At 41.0% G+C, this 17,318-nt stretch overlaps 2 protein-coding genes across 3 annotated transcripts in view; both read left to right on the top strand.

Moving 5' to 3' along the window:
* The first annotated feature begins 1,698 nt into the window (after positions 1–1,698).
* On the top strand, positions 1,699–11,115 carry med1l (mediator complex subunit 1-like). 2 transcript variants are annotated; one of them, XM_014180958.3, is made up of 17 exons: positions 1,699–1,885; positions 2,708–2,799; positions 7,229–7,304; positions 7,509–7,563; positions 7,829–7,961; positions 8,071–8,099; positions 8,240–8,311; positions 8,387–8,461; positions 8,615–8,691; positions 8,812–8,874; positions 8,960–9,071; positions 9,224–9,348; positions 9,545–9,660; positions 9,847–10,045; positions 10,162–10,257; positions 10,372–10,474; positions 10,638–11,115. In XM_014180958.3, exons 1-17 carry the CDS (start codon positions 1,879–1,881, stop codon positions 11,026–11,028), a joined length of 1,821 nt encoding a protein of 606 aa, XP_014036433.3. In that variant the 5' UTR covers positions 1,699–1,878; the 3' UTR covers positions 11,029–11,115. The 2 variants fall into 2 exon arrangements, with proteins under 2 accessions (XP_014036433.3, XP_014036434.3); XM_014180959.3 differs by lacking the exon at positions 1,699–1,885 and adding an exon at positions 2,224–2,363.
* A 4,476-nt stretch (positions 11,116–15,591) lies between these two features.
* LOC106590201 (F-box/LRR-repeat protein 7) overlaps positions 15,592–17,318 on the top strand; it is a 46,585-nt gene continuing 44,858 nt past the window's right edge. Inside the window, exon 1 of the mRNA XM_014180957.3 lies at positions 15,592–16,036. Within this exon, the coding sequence (XP_014036432.2) occupies positions 16,000–16,036 (37 nt within the window). The 5' untranslated portion in view covers positions 15,592–15,999. The remainder of the gene's footprint in view (positions 16,037–17,318) is intronic.

The raw sequence follows: 17,318 nt of genomic DNA, 5'->3' as shown, positions 1-17,318 counted from the left end.
TTCATCATTTAACATTAATATTTCACTAAATAATCAATACTTCTCAATAGTTATTGTATCAATGGTCAATGCAAAGGCTATTACATTGCACAATATCAGGACATAATATCACATAAACATTTAATTCTGCACTATGTAACTTTTTGGGCAACCCACTAAATACACATAGATATCTGTGTTGTAGATCTGTCATTCTCATTGAAAGCAAGTTTAAGAAGCGAAAGAACTGTTCTATGTGCATTATTTCTATGCTTCCCGTTCTTAAGTTTCATTTGCATGTTTTACTTTCAGTTTTGTACAACAGCTTCAACCAGCTGAAAATACTATATTTTTGGTTATCAAAAATATATTTCACTGCGGTTTAGATGGTACAATGATTTGCTGAACTATACTTGCTTATTTTGTCACATAAATTGAAATTAGGGAAACTATTACAGTTTTAGCAACCAGGAAAAGGCAGAGTGATTTCTACCTAGTGCATCTTTACGGGATATAGATACTAGGAAACACATCGCTCAACTTAGAACAAGCCTAATGAAGATATCTTAATGTGGGTAGGCCGTGACTGATGTTAAAGTTGTGACAGTTCGTTTCTGGTATCAGAACAAAATAGTCAGCACATAGTAACTTCTGATTTAGCTGTACTTTAATTAATGCAAACACGTGTGTGGTAAATGGGTTGTTCGTATATACGGTCTCGCTGTTTTACCTCGCAGGGCAAAACAGAGAAGAGCGCGTCCCATTCTATTGTTCTCTCTTTTATACTCTGATAGAGATAGTTCCCGCTCAATGCTGGCCTGTCAGAGGGAGGAGGAGCGTGGTTTAAACTTGCTCCTCCTGTCGTCAGCGTGCAGGCTGATCCCAGCGTCGTGACGCACTTCCTGTTGCCGGTTGTAGTTCTTCTTGTCTTCAACAGTTGATTTACTCGTAGTTTATGTACTTAGCATTGTAACATAGCTTCCCCAGTATATTATATAAGTTATGCATACAAATAGCCAGTTCAACCCTAACACTGACCTCACCTAAAAGTTGGATGCAATCCGCCAATCAAATTCCAAAAGAAAAGAAAAACGTAGAACATTATTAAGTGCCTGCACCTGCTGGATAAATATGTGGGTGTGACCAGTATGTGAGCAATCTGCAGTAAATCAGTCCAGTCTACAAACAATCCACAGTGATTAAGCTACAGCTTGGCCTAAATAGTGTTACAATTGGAATGTGCTTGAAATCGTTAGACAAATGAACAAACAGTCTGTGTTTGGCGCTAAAAGAAGGGATGGGGTGATGTAATAATGGCCAATGAGAGTCTGAAGCCACCGGTAGGCCATATTGGTACTCCACAGATGAGGAAGTTCTCCATAGGTTTGAATTAATTATTTCATTGTTTCAAAGACAAAATGACATATACCGGGTATTTAAGTATTTTTTGTTGTTGTTTGTTTTACTGTGGACAGTAACATTGTAAATCTTGAAGAAAAAAAATGTACTTAAATGTTTTCTTTTTTTCATTTTGGTTAAGCTCAAATTAAATATAATTGAAACATTAAGGTGTCTGTAAAATAATTGCTGAACATTGTATTTTTTATTTTTTTACATTAATGCATTTCTATAGTTTCCAAAATATATTTCACAACGGTGGGGGAGTGCCAAGATGGAGGATCAGTGGCTTCAAAACAGCTCCTCCTGGCCGTCACCTACTGTGGGTATTTAAATAATTAGTGTCATGTCCCACTTGATCCCACTTGCGCATCATCACATACATTTTTTTTGTTTGTTGTTGACTTGTTTCAGAGTAGGCCCATTTTAGAGGAAACACAACAGTTTATTTCATTCTGAAACCGCATGGGCACCAACTTCTGGTTCAAGATATAATTGAAGATGGCAGGTGAGAGATGTGCTTGGCTTTTAATCGATACAGCCTGAAACTAAAGACAGTAGCATCGTGTGAACGTTCCTCACAAGCCAAATTACATTTGAACTTTTTCTACTGGTTGTCCGTGGTGTTGGACCTTCAGATCGAAATATCCACAGTAAACTATTGTTTACCCAACTTTTTAGAGCGCTGGTACTGAAGTAGAAATGTCTACTATTATCTGGCACATGCGTAAACACCTGCAGACTTCTGTTAGTATGCATGCATGTAGGCTACTTCCATCTTGTGCACCTGCCTTTGGTCATGAACAAACACGTGTGTACGTGTTGCATGCATACTAACTGAAATCAGCAGTTATTTACATGGTTTTACGCATGTGTTAGAAATGTAAGCTTCAGCAATGTGCACAAAAAAAGTGCATTCCATACTTTCCTGCGGATTTGTCTCATTGGGAGCGGCTGAAGGACAAACTGCACAGCCAACTGCTAGAGTAAGTTCAAATATAAATTTATTAAACATTCTGGCTTTTAAAGAACAATCTCAGTTTTGCAGTCATTAGTTTCGGGTGTATACCAACTAATTGTACATTACAGCCTGATTTAATCAGACTCGTGCTTGGTGAACTAATGTAATTCAGAGAGGGCAATACCGAGGTAAATATTCAAAATGTTGTAATTGAGGGAAGCAATTGAACGCAGATATATAACCAATAGAGACTCAGCCTGGTTTTTGACCCCATTCACACAATGGCAATTGTTATTTCCAGTCTGCCGTCTTCTGTTTGTCACCATCCAATGTATTTGTATCTTAAGCACTTAATTTTCTGCCCATCAGTGGTTGGGAGTAAGTCCTTCATTTCTGACCTGCACTCAAAATATGCAGAAAAGACATGGAATGAGACCTTTAAACTGGTTCGCAGGTGTATGGTAAGTATTAGTGAAATATTTCTGAAATGTTCCTCCAATGTCATACGTTTCACCTAGCCCAGGTTCAAGACCGAGTTTCTCAGTCTAGCAGTATAACACTAACCTACCATGCAACTTATTTACCAACATTTTTCTGTGCCTCTTTGGGAACACTTTTCCCACAGAGGGTATGTCAGTGAATTGGTAATGCATCATTTGCTGAGCAGTGCCCGTGTAGAAAATAATTGAATCCAATTGTTAGACATCTTTGCCTAACAAGGTCAAGTTAGGATGTGTCAGTTATCCTGTGGGAGCTTTCGTTCTGAAAATATTAGGGTTTTAGGTGCCAGGGTTTTAGGTGCCAAGCTTAAGTTATGTTGCAGCATTGTGCAGGAGGGAGATTCCTAGATGTGTGCAGGAGGGCATGAGACAAAGGGATGCGTAGTATCGGTGGAGGAAGCTGTGGGGGTGCCCATGGGGCTGGAGATCAGAGGTCTCCGGTGAAAGGCTGGTTGAGGTTTCCAGGGTCAGAGTAGTACAGAAAGTGTCATATGCTGAAGCAATGTAGAGCGTGTTAGAGGAAGATGGGTACAGAGGGAGGGATCCTGAGAGGATTCCTCTGAGTATGCAGAGAGGAATGGGAATAATGTGGGTTTCTTAGCATTCATTGCCATTGTTGTCAACTGTACTGCAGAAATGGAATGCAAGTCACAGAAAAGAGGTTGTGGTGGCAGCTGCAAAGAAGTACTTGAGCTTTTACTGCAAAAGAGTTGCAGGGGGGGGTTGAGTGATAGTGTTCTGTCCTCCCAGACCGTTGGGAAGTAGGATTAGATGGAATTAAATAGTGGAATGGGGTGGTTTTTTTTTTGTGAGGGGTAATAGCTGGCAGGGAAATTATCATTTATCCCAATTTTGTATTACCGGAATTGAATGTAGGTAGGCCATGACTGACCTGACACTCCAGTACAGTAGGTGGCGGTGTATGCACCTTAAAGTTGGATGCGAGCCGCCAACCCAATCCTGAAGGTGTGCTCCCAAGGCAATAACACAACATGGAATCCATGTTTGGTTTTGATTTGGAGGTGAGGTGTTAACATCTAATAATTGGATTTAATTATTTCCTGGGCACCACTGACCACGGATATACCCTCCGACATGGGAAAAGCGTTGCCAAACAGGTCGATAAGTTAAACATTGGTTTAGTGTTTTGCTGCTAGACCGAGATACAAACTCGATCCAGAACATGGACTAATACTTCACCTAGTTCTTGGTTCTCAGTTGAAGCTTTTATAACGGAGCTGCCAATGTGTGTAACAGTCCTCATGCTCTGTCTACACGTTAATCAGTGTGACCTGGAGCTTCAGTATTGCTTGCTGTTTGGGGTTTTAGGCTGGGTTTCTGTATAGCGCTTCGGCTGATGTAAAAAGGGCTTTATAAATACATTTGATTGTTTACCCTATAGTCATTTAAATTTCCCCCACTCCCAAAAGTATGGTAAGTAAATCAATATACACTACTGTTCAAAAGTTTGGGGTCACTTAGAAATGTCCTTGTTTTTTAAATAAAAGCAATTTTTGTCCATTAAAATTGATCAGAAATACAGTGTAGACATTGTTAAAGTTGTAAATGACTATTGTAGCTGGAAATGGCTTATTTAAATGTATTTTAAGTGGAATATCTACGTAGGTGTACAGAGGCCCATTATCAGCAACCATCACTCCTTTGTTCCAATGGCAAGTTGTTGGCTAATCCAAGTTTTACAATTTTAAAAGGCTAATTTATCATTATAAAACCCTTTTGCAATTATGTTAGCACAGCTGAAAACTGTGCTGATTTTAAAGAAGCAATAAAACTGGCCTTTAGGCTAGTTCAGTATTTGGAGCATCAACATTTGTGGGTTTGATTACAGGCTCAAAATGGCCAGAAACAAAGAACTTTCTTCTGAAACTAGTCAGTCTATTCTTGTTCTGAGAAATGGAAGGCTATTCCATGTGAGAAATTGCCAAGAAACTGAAGATCTCGTACAACGCTATGTACTACTTCCTTCACAGAACAGCGCAAATTGGCTCTAACCAGAATAGAAAGAGTGGGATGCCCCGGTGCACAACTGAGCAAGAGGACAAGTACATTAGTGTCTAGTTTGAGAGACAGATGCCTCACAAGTCCTCAAATGACAGCTTCATTAAATAGTACCCGCAAAACACCAGTCTCAAAGTCAACAGTGAAGAGGTGACTCCGGGATGCTGGCCTTCTGGGCGGAGTTCCTCTGTCTGTCTGCTTTTGGCAATATTTTCTTTTTATTGGCCAGTCTGAGATATGACTTTCTTTGCAACTGCCTAGAAGGCCAACATCCCAGAGTAGTCTCTTCATTGTTGACATTGAGACTGTTTTGCGGGTACTATTTAATGAAGCTGCCAGTTGAGGACTTGCTCCAGATACTCAACTAGTCTAAAGAAGGCCAGTTTTATTGCTTCTTTAATCAGAACAGTTTTTGGCTGTGTTAACATAATTGCAAAAGGGCTTTCTAATGATCAATTAGCCTTTCAGCCTATTGCGGACAGTCTGAGCACTAATGGAGGGATTGTGCGTTCCTGGTGTCACTTGGGAAGTTGTTGTTGCCATTCTGTACCTGTCCTGCAGGTGTGATGTTCGGCTGTACCGATCCTGTGCAGGTGTTACACGTGGTCAGCCACTGCGAGGACGATCCTGTAGTGCTGTCTTAGGCGTCTCACAGGACAGACATTGCAATTTATTGCCCTGGCCACATCTGCAGTCCTTATGCCTCCTTGCAGCATGCCTAAGGCACATTCACGTAGGGACCCTGGGCATCTTTCTTTTGGTGTTTTTCAGAGTCAGTAGTTATTTGGATTTTTTACGAATGATCTTTGTAAGACAGGGTCCTGAAAAAGGGATGTTTTATTTATTTTTTGCTGAGTTGTGTATATCTCTCTGCAGAGGCTCTTATAAAGGGATAGTGTGAGACTTGAGCAATTATGCCTTTTCTACTTACCCTGAGTCAGATGAATTCATGGATACCATAATTCTCTGCGCACAGTTTGAAGGAAGTTACTAACTAGCGTTGGCGCAATGACTACGTCTATGGGAACAGCTAGCATGCTAGCTCTTCCTGTAGAAATGCTTGTTAGAAATGGCTAGCAAAAGTACCTTCAACTTCCTTCCAACTGCACACATAGACAAATGGTATCCGTGAGTTAATCTGACTCGGTAAGTAGAAAAAGGGCTTAACTGCCAAAAAAACCCACGTACTATCCATTTAAGATCAATGACAAGTTAGTGTATAGGCTATTTGTAGCAAACAGAATGAGCAGTGGTGCGAATGAGAGCCACGATCACACAGACGCCACTTGCTCCTCTTCTCCCTACAGTGCAGTGGCTCTGTTATATTTTTGATATTGTCAACATAATTACATTTTCATACATTTTGGAGTAGAATGTCTGTGACCTTAGTCATTCTACAAAAAAAACATCCTGGGGGGGCATGCCCCCGGACACGTTTTGCTGCAGGGGTTAAAACAATCATATATTGGAGTTCTTTTTAATTTGAAAGTAGAGGGCCTTATGTTTCCAGAAATGTATCGCGATTAAGAATCGTTTCACGTTTAGATGGCGTAGTTGGCTGCCAGAGCCAGTTTACCTCTGGACATTACATATAAGGAAGGGTCTTGGATGTTAATGGAGTAGGCTAGCCTTCACTTCTTAACAGTACATCTTGGGCTAATGTTTCACCAAACTTGTCTTGAGGACAAACATCCGTGACCGTTCAGCCACAAGACTTGAAATGCCTTCCAGATGTTGGCATTCCAAGATGATTTTAGCCAGATTAGTATAACTCTACATAAACAACTGGTCCCTTCTTTGACTGAGTAACTGGTATGATCTGTCACCAACAGGAATAATTTCCAGTATTAAGTGCCACCCCCTTCCCAACACATTACCCAGATCTACCATTGTTTAGATTCAATGTCAGTGGGGGTACAATTTTTAAAGCTCTTGTTTGTCGTTTTAGAATGGGCTGAAGGTTTTTGGAGTTGTCATTTGGACACAGCTTTCTGGACTCTGATGTGACGAATCTATCCTGATCCATCCATGGCCATTGTCCAGTTGCACTCCACGACTGGGGATGATTGTTGTGTGGCCTCGGAAAGAAGTTCAGCTTGGCAGCAGTCAGTCTCCAGGGCCTGTTAGGGGGAGTTGAGAGTGGTTGTTGGGCGGACAGGGATGTGATGTGCGGTCTGAGGGGATAAGGCAGCTGGAGTTGGTCCTGGGCCATTTAGATGTCTGCCCTCAACAATGCTGCTCAGTCTTAAGCCCTAAGTTCATTCAGTTCCTAAACTCTCGATGTGCTTTCTCAAGCTCTGTCATAGTATGTAGTAAGTGCTTTCTTTCAGGATACTTGAGATGCTCAAATGTCTTCATCTGTATTTTATAGGACAAATCGAGAGGTGACACCAAACCCTGTGAACCACTGATTAGGTGTCTGAAAATACTCCATGAATCACTGAATGGTAAATAAAACATGAGTTATTTGTATTCACAACACCAGCTAAGTTCAATCTTCTGCATAGGCTAGTATCAGTTGTAATGCACTCCATTCCAGTTGAAGGTCATCATGCAGAATTATGATTATGGTATCTGCCATTTGTTGTATGGTCACTTCACTCAAATTATAACTTTATATGAAACATTTCCCAAACCGTTTTCTGTTCCAGTGTTGTCTTTGAGCGCCATGGCCTCACGGTTGGAGATAATAGCCAAACAGAGAGGGTAATATGATTATTTTTGTAATCTGTTTCCATTCGGTAATATAATGCCTGGACTTTGTGTCCCTCTACTGGATAATCCAGGGACCTCTACCCATTTTGAATGCTCCGAGTCAGTGCAGCATCGCTTGAGTTTCCTGATTTTTGGATCGATAGATTCTTAGGCCTGTACAGTATGGAATTCATTTGATATACACTAACCTCCATCGCACTCTTGGTGTTTGCAATGGCATTTCTCATTATTGAGCCTTGACCTCTGTTTTGTACAGGATGGGGTCCCACCTGAGCCCCACTGAGACAACCTGTTACCTCACAGCCGACATGTTCTACCTAGAGGTCCTACTGCTGCCTGGGGGAGAAGTGGAGGACGTCAAGTTGGCCCAACACGGAGAAGCCCCTGTGGTATTAGACTGATATTGTTTCATTCCCATATAGGAAAACATTTTGATGTTTCAAATTACTCATGTCACTCAAGCCAATAATTTTTTTTATTTTTTTTTGTGTGTGTTAGTCAAGCGAGTCACTTCTTCAACTGCTAAAGTAAGATGTAATACATACGGTCTGATTAATACAATTTGTCTACTGACAAACTGAGGTCACCTGACATTTATTTTACCAAGTTCTACCAAAGTATACATTGTTGGCACTCAGATTACTCCCATCTGTTTATTACTGCACAGGTCAAAGAAGTTTGAAGAATTCTCAGTGAAACTGAAAGGCCTTTCCTCCCTGTACAACATCCCTGGAGACAAGTACTGCCTTTTTTACCACTAGTTGATATTCAATGTCATTCGCTTGTTATGCCGCTTAACCAGACAATCTTTTAGTGAGACCAAGATCAAGGTCTACACAGCCCTTCAGTTCTTGGGGAAAGATCTACAGAAGATATCCCATTTGCCAAGGTTAGTGAAATGTAATTAGAATGGCCGAAGTTGAATCGAGAAGGAATTGTGACTCCTGCATCTTGCTGTGAGAATTAAATAAGCTAGAGGTTGTCTTGAATGAAATTCTATATCATTGTGTTGAAATATTCACAAATGTTTTTCTCCTTTCAGAGCACTAAGGGAGTACAATCTTCAAGTGGACATGATTCTCAATGGCAGGATTGGATATCTTTTGGCAGGGAGCGAAGGTAGGTTACTACTAAAGGGAGCAAGACCATTAGCCAGAAAGCCCCTAGTCGTTTCTTTAGCTGCTCGATCACCCTCAATGACTAACAGAAATATGCTTCTTTTTTTGTTGTCCTATTCAGGTATCCCAATGACTATCCAATACTACATCAGCCCTTCTGACATTCTGTTGATGTCCGATTCAGGTATGTTTTGGAACATTTGCAACTGCGTTTGAATGTTATTTCTTTAAAAAATAAAATACTGTTGTGTTCTGCTATGGGATTGCAGAGAGGTGCAGTGTTGGCCAGTTGGCCTTGGTGACAGTGGGGCCAACTGACTGTACACACAAGCTCCAGATGGCATCTGTCATCCCACAGCCACCTCAGCTTGACGCCCAGGGGTAACTATCTCAATGTCATGATATTACTATTTTCAAATGATACATTGATATGAGCTTTTTCTAAATGCAAACATGGAATTCCCCATATTAGGATGAAATCCCAAATTAAGACAGCCATGTTAATAAAGAGTTTGTGTTTTTTGTTGTTGCAGTCTACCATTGTTCAGTCCTCTCTGTGAGGTGCTCTCTGGAATGATGCCAGCCTGCTTCCAGCTCAAACTGCAGCCACCCCTACCAATGCTCTCTTCCTTTGTTGAGAAGCTCAGCCAAATTACAGGTTTGTATGCTTTGATAGTCCTTTTAGCAAGATTCAATTGTGCTTATAGTCTTATCTGTGAATAAATGGGTCTTCTTGCACTGTAATTCACATTGGCATGATACAGACACATTTCAATTGAACGCATTCAGTTGTACAACTGACTAGGTGTCTCCCTTTCCTTCTTTCTTGTGATCAAATTGCTACTGTTTCCTAGATGTTGCCATAGCTGATACTGACCTGCAGTGGGCACCTTTTCCCCAGTTGATGATGACCTTAAGGGAAAATGGTGGTGACAAAACATGGGATGGCCAAGATGCCCACTTTCTAGTGGTTTGTGTATATATGCTTAAACCAAAACAGGTTTTGAATGCTTACGGACTTATAATTTTGCTCTACAACGGATATCATACTGGCACTATTCATTGACAGCTGTGCACAGTAAGACCTACACCACTTTGTTCTACTCAGCATTCCATCAAAGGTATTAATTTTGACACACCTGTCTTCTCCATCCAGCCACTCCCAGGTAGAGAAATGCACAGCTATGTGCTGCCAGGGGCTGCATGGGAAGAAGCTGCTCTGAGGGGGGCGCTGGTGAGTACCATTCCCTTCACCCACCCCGCCCATGTCCCTGCCCTACTGGAGCTGCTCCGCCACCAGTGTGCAATTAACACTCTACTGGCCAGCTGCATTACCTCTCACAGGCCCAGCCCAGGTAAGTGAGCAACTGAGCATACATCAGGGTTCTAATCCCCAAATGTCACAGAATACCATTTAATTATTACATGGATTATTACATTGACTTGGCTATAACCAAACCCCTTTTTCTAGGTCCAGTGTGTGACCTATACTGCGAGGTCCTCCCTGAGTCAGGTTCCAGCCTCTCTGTGACCTTTCACCTATCTGACAGTGACTCTCTATCTGTTTGTGAGTATTTGTTATCTCTACTCTGCAGGGGTCGGTTTAGCGGAATCACAATACAGTATGTTTCGCTCCATGTTCTCTACTCAGGGTTTAGTGTGGTGTATTGTTGTCTTGCAGTGCTGGTGAATGTGGCAGACTCCCAGAAGCTCACCTGCAGTCTGTTTGCAGTGAGGTCAGAGGATCAATCCATGGATGAATACGTCTCCAGAGTCCTAAAGAGGTTTGATTTTACATTCAGCCTGTCTTCACCCACTAGGTCCATTTCTCAGTCATACTGCTTAATTTTGTCTCTAGGCAGAGACCACATTCTTACACTGAGTATTTACTTAATGAGTTGTTGGTTACATGTCTTCGATATTCATCGTCTTGCTCTTCTGATTCAGATGTATGTCTATTCCTGTGACCATGCGTGCCTTGAATCGGAGGCTGTCCAAGAGGACCTGTGGAGAACCTCTACCTGCATGCTCCTCCACCGTATCCACTGCAGATGGCAGCCCTGCTTCTCCTCCTCTCCCCATGTCCTGTGAGGCTGACAGCCAGAAGAGAGACTGCCCTGGCCTGGAGTCCATTGGCATCCCTACTACCCCCTCTACTGCTGCCATGTTCTCCCAGGATGCAATGGGGCCGGATGCCACCCCGATGGAGGCAGAGTCTGCCTTCTGTCTGTCTGTTACTGAAGTCAATACAAACCCTACTGTCAACCCTTACCCCAGTGCCTCGGTGTGTGTGTATTCACATTGGATGCACAACAACCATCTCCCAGAATTTATCTAGTCAGTTTAATGTGTGACCCACAAAGGGGTTAAAATGTTTAAGTGATAATTTTATTGAATGGTTCTAAAATAAAGTTGAGTCTTTTGACCTATTAGTTGTTTTGAGGTAGCTGTCACATCAGCATAATAGGCTTTTAAACTATAATTACTTTAATATAAAGTAATTGTACTGCTTATAACTGTCCCTGCCGAAAACATATTTTAGCAAATAGGAAAGCCCTTAGCACTCTGTTTTACTTTGTTAGTGGGGTTCAGACGTCAGCGTGTTAAACTTCACATATTACTCTAATTTATGACATGTAAACCTTAGACCATGGCATGCACTGCATGTATTTGTAATTGCTTTAAACCACAACACGAATATAGTGTGTATTTCCAATAACTCCTCTAACTCTACCAGTCATTGTGTGCGGAGGTCAAATTGGTATCAATTTTCAGACCAGAGGACCGGTTAGTTACAACTGTTTTTATGGTATTGGCTGCCGTTTCCTTTTATTTGTTAATTTAACTCTCACATGCACATGTCAGTAACACTGTTAAATGAAGGACGTAGAACACATTGTGTGTGTGTTCTGGTGCGGCAGAAATGGTTGGCTGTAAAAGGTTTGGGGGCTTGGCATTTGACCCCTTCAGAGACAGAAAAAATTAAGTAGATTAAAAAAGAAATCCCCATTAGCCAATGGTGATAGCTAATCTTCCTGTGGCCCGACACAAAATACATTAGACAAATACTTAATTTAGTAACAGACATTACAGACTTGAATGTATACATTACTATACACAAACTTACTAGACAGTTTATTAGGTACACCACCCCGTTCATGAGAATAGATTGCGCCTACAGATGTGAGTCACGTGGCGGTGGCTTCCTATATAAAGCAGGCAGATAGGCATCGAGGCATTCAGTTACTGCTCGATTGAATGGGCAATAATGAGTGACCTAAGCCAATTTAGAGCTTGGTATGAACGTTGTTGCCAGGCGCGCCGGATCCAGTACCTCAGAAACGGCCGCCATCCTGGGCTTTTCCGTGCACAATAGTGTCTAGGGTTTACCGAGAATGGTGCAACAAATAAAACATCCAGTCAGCGGCATTCCTGTGGGCGAAAACAGATCGTTGATGAAAGAGATCGGCGGAAAAGGGGCAAGAATCGTGAACGCTAACAGGCCGGCCACAAACAGAAAAATAACGGCGCAGTACACTATTGTGCAGAACGTCATCTTGGAACCTACAACTGGATGGCCTATTGCAACAGATGAGCACACCGGGTTCCACTATCAGGTAAAAACAAGAAGCGCCTCCAGTGGGCACGCAATCACCAACATGGCGGCGGTGTACTGGTGTGGGGAATGTTTTCCTGGCACACGTTAGGTCTCTTGATACCAATTGAACATTTCTGGCACCATGTAGAATCCATGCCCAGAAGAATGGGCCTGACAACGGGCCTCAGGATCTCGTCATGGTATTTCTGTGCATTCAAATAACCATCAATAAAATGCAATGATGTTTGTCTGTAGTTTATGCCTGCCCATACCATAACCCTGTGGCGATTTTAGCATGTAAGTCTTGGTGGGGTGAAATTTATTATGCATGACAGCAAAGCCACAACACTAAACAATACATTACTTGCACTATAATGGTGACAAACGCTGGCCACAAACTGTTAGGGCCTACATAAAGCTGTCCCAACACCTTACCACTGCTACACCTGGCTATCAGCGGAGCCTTGTCTGGCAGCAAAACAGTTTACTGCATTTTAAAAAACAGCTGATATGGCTGACTTGCTTAATCAAATTTGATTGAAATGTACACCTATGGCATAATGGGACGACGAGCGGTTGAGGCAATCCGTAATTTTGATTAAGACAATGAGCGAGCTAGGATGGATGTAGTCAATATAACTATTTGTTCAGCACTTTTTAAATGTACAGCAACAGAATTCAGAACATGGGCCGTTCTTACAGTATTCTACCTGTACACCAAGTCAGAATCGTAAGATAAATAAAGGGGGCATATAAGCAGACAATTAAAGCACTTACAATATTTGATGACATTTCTCTAAAACAGGCTATATGCTACAGGTGCAAAACAAAGTGAGAACAGTAGGCTAAATTATAAAGGGAAAGGCACATGGGCTACTAACAGCTTACTACACAACATACAGTTAATATTAGCTACAGTATACATATCTCCCTTGCATATTAAATCATTTATGAAGCAGCATACAAGACATTTTTGAACTCACCTTGTGTTGTGCTCACTTTAGCAGGAAGGTGGAGCGGCGGTCCTTCGTGAGCAAATTTTTGTCATCGAACTTTGTCATCAAAGTCTCGCATTCTCTGGATGTATGGTGCTTTCAAGACAACTGGGAAAAAACAAGGTTGAATCATGATGATGTCAGGGATCTTCAGATCGGAGCTCTAGAAAGAGGCCCGAGTTCCTGACTTCCAATTCTGAGTTGGATGACCGTTCAAAACTTTTTTTCCCAGTCGGAGCTCTTTTTCCCCAGTTGTCTTGAATTCACTGAAGTCTGAGATTTCCCAGGTCCGAGTTTCCAGTTGTTTTGAGCGCAGCAGAAGTCATGCTGGATTGACAGCAGGGCCCACATTGAATGTTTATCCTTTTAAGTTCGGAAAAGAGACCCTTAGACCTGGACTTGGACAACACACCCACTCCACTGAATAGCAGGCTAGTGATTGCAATGCTTGCAGTTAGCCACTGATTCCTTCCAAACCACTCTGATGAATTTGCGATTTCCAAATTGTTGTGTAATGTTTGTTGTGTAATGGCGGCAGGTAGCCTAGTGGTTAGAACTTTGGACTTGTAACTGAAAGGTTGCAAGATCGAATCCCTGAGCTGACAAGGTAAAAAGCTGTCATTCTGCACCTGAACAAGGCAGATAACCCACTGTTCCTAGGCCGTCATTGAAAAGAAGAATTTGTTCTTAACTGACTTGCCTAGTTAAATAAAGGTACAAAAATATATATGTTCAATGGCCCATGAGCACTGATGCGTTTTATCTATTATTTCTCTTCATATGACACGGAGTGTAAAGGATTTGCCAGTAGATTGTTGACTTGATTCATGATGATGACTACTAGCTTGCTAGCTACGATTTTGAAAGTATGATGTTGACATGATCAGTCCAATCAAAGCTAAGGTAATGACCTTGAGTCTTCTTGGATGGGCACTTCTAATGTAACTCTATTGCAGCACCTAGGGGCTTGAATTTTCAAGCTCTACCTGTACATTTTGCGATGATGTAGTGTCCCCATGAGTGACAGAACACTGAGCCAATCACGGCGCAACTAGAAAACTTTACCAACCACTACGCTCCATATTTTCCGCTGGCTGCCTCACCACCACAGCAAGCACTGAGCTAGGCTGAAACCATGTTCGGGTTTTATTCTTATGCAGGCGTCATAACCAGCCATAAAATTACGCAATATATGTCACAACAGCTGTAAAAATGTTGGTCATGACAGTGTTATGACCATATCATAACAGGTTATGTCAGCTGTTAAGCCATATTATGGCATGGTTATGACGGTGTCATAACGTGTAATGACGCTGGGTATCAAGTAAAGTGTTACCAATTTGTTTCCTTATTTCTTTTAAATTATGTCTTGGGAACAATAGAACAGACACACACTTCAGTATTTCCATGATAAGTGTATAAACATGGATTGTGCAATTTAGCAAAACAAGAATTTAACTTTTTCCCAGGGTCAGTACAACACAAAGGCCACAGGGTTTGATACCTAAAGGAAGTTCAAATGAACGTTTTGGATGATAGAAATATCATAGCTTGATATTTCCTATTCCTGTTTAAACTTATTAACACTGGAAAGTTTCCAATAATAGAGTTGTATCACTTATTAAATGCTCAGGAAAGTCATTCCCATTAAAAGAGTAGGGCCAAATACTGACACTTGATTAGTGTCCATGTCCACTTATAGTAAAAGAGCCTGGTCATGGGAGTTTCATGTGGGAAATTGGTGGTAGTACTACTAGAGTAGGAAATTGTCACAAACGTAGACAGAGGTCGTGTCTACATACTTAAACTGCATACTCATTTCAGGGTTTGATCTACTAAAATTCACGAATCTTTTCCGACTCACGTGTTTGACAACAGCTGATAAGATAAATTGACCGGCTGTACAAAAATGAACGTATGGCGGGAATCAACGCAATTGACCATTCAGATAACGCATTCAGAGTACTATTTTCGAAATGTCACATACTATAAACGTTTATTTTTTGCAAACTATTTAGAAGCTAGTATGGGTATTCCGACACAACCAGTTATAGATATGTACATATTTAGCACATCCTTCAAATCACATACTGTATGTCCAAAAGCTAATATGTGCTCATCATTGCCTATCATGCTGTGCAATGCCAATGTTGTATCATTTGCTTCATGTACAATTTTGCCTAGGTTATTGTATACTGAAGGGGTTCCCTCTGATTTATTTCATCATCTCCCTTTAAATAAGGTGCACTGTCTCTTTAAATCTAGACTAGCGGAGTGCGTTTTCCCTTCACTGCTAAAAGTTATTGGGTATGGTTCTGGACGCCTCCATGACTGCACGCAACCCGCAACAGCTGCTTGCATTTAGGGGGTTTAATTTATAACGTATATTTGATATTATTCTGATGCGGATTTATTCGGACAATGCAGCCCCAAAGTTATGGAGTTAAACAAACTAGTTGGATAGAGAAGTTACGCTTCCCGTACCGTCTTGGAAACTCTAGTCTGGATTGGTTTGCGTAAAAATCGAAACGTCTTTTATCCCAGTTATTCTGTCAACATCTGGATTAACCATTCGATGACAAAGATTATTTTTGAATTTCCTTAACTCTATGTGATCATTTCCTTTTTCATATATGATAGTGTGTGGACGCTTATCCTGGATTTTTGCTTTTTTGGATACCAATGAGTTCTGCATGTAGATTATGCATTCTTTAGGATGGGTGCGAACAATGGGAAACAGTATGGAAGTGAGGGTGAGTATTTAGAATGCCCAAACTTTGAAGGAAACAATCGCCAGGGCAACAAGCTACTGAGAACGAACTTATCTTTTATGAATTCAACCTTGATGGTTTTGTATTAGAATATAATGGAATCTTCTGTGCTGTTCCACAACTGAATTAATTAGTCAAATTTCAGAAGGCCTTTATCCATCCTTGCTCATTTAATAGCAAATATTTTGTTGCATACAAAAATAGAGCTTTCCTGTACCAAAAAGGCATGCCAGGGTGTTTACTCTTAAAGTGAGGTAGGCTATAACCAGTTATATGGCAGACATTATTTTATGCACATGATCATTCCATCTAGCCTATAGCCCAATAGGCCTTCTGTACCAGGTGAGGGGACTTTACTGTATGGGAAGTAAACATCAGACCTCATTGCATAATAGTGACAACCTATATCATGGGAAGTAAAAAATATGAGATAGAAGGATTGTTAATTGTGATAATAGCCTATGTTGTCTTGCAAAATTACAAGATACAAATTTCATGGAAGGACCTACGGGCTCCTGGGTGGCACAGTGGTTTAAGGAACTGCATCTCAGTGCTAGAGGTGTCACTATGAACATCCTGGTTCAAATCCAGGCTGTATCAGAGCTGGCTGTGATTGGGAGTCCCATAGGGTGGCGCACAATTGGCCGAGCATCGTCTAGGTTTGGCCGATGAAGGCCGTCATTGTAAATAAGAATTTGTTCTTAACTGACTTGTCTAGTAAAATAAAAGATGACACTTACATCCAAATAGCCTAATTTCTGACTGAGACATATACCATACACAGTGGTTTAAAGTACTTAAGTAAAAATACTTTAAAGTTCTACTTAAGTTGTTTTTGGGGTATCTGTACTTCACTATTTATATTTTTGACAACTTTTACTTCACTACATTCCTAGAGAAAATAATGTACTTTTTACTCCATACATTTTCCCTAATACCCAAAAGTACTCATTACATTTTGAATGTTTAGTAGAACAAGGAAAATGGTCCAATTCACGCAGTCATCAAGAGAACATCCCTGGTCATTCATACTGCCTCTGATCTGGCGGACTCACTAAACAAATGCTTTGTTTGTGAATTATGTCTGAGTGTTGGACTGTGCCCCTGGCTATCTGTAAATTTAAAAAAATACAAGAACATTGTACCAACTGGTTTGCTTAATATAAGGAATTTGAAATGATTTATACTTTTACTTTTGATACATAAGTATATTTAAAACCAATAGTTTAGACTTTTACTCAAGTAGTATTTTACTGGGTGACCT

Source organism: Salmo salar, chromosome 29 (assembly GCF_965601325.2).
Source record: "Salmo salar chromosome 29, fSalSal1, whole genome shotgun sequence".
Lineage (NCBI taxonomy): Eukaryota > Metazoa > Chordata > Actinopteri > Salmoniformes > Salmonidae > Salmo > Salmo salar.
Note: the sequence above shows the minus strand (reverse complement) of the source record. Positions and strands in the feature narration are given on the sequence as shown.

What these genes read in the sequence shown, in the direction of transcription:
- med1l (XM_014180958.3), top strand. An exon ending in AACTGGTTCGCAGGTGTATG is followed by an intron (nt 2,800 to 7,228) that starts GTAAGTATTAGT and finishes TGTATTTTATAG; the next exon opens with GACAAATCGAGAGGTGACAC. An exon ending in AAGATATCCCATTTGCCAAG is followed by an intron (nt 8,462 to 8,614) that starts GTTAGTGAAATG and finishes TTCTCCTTTCAG; the next exon opens with AGCACTAAGGGAGTACAATC.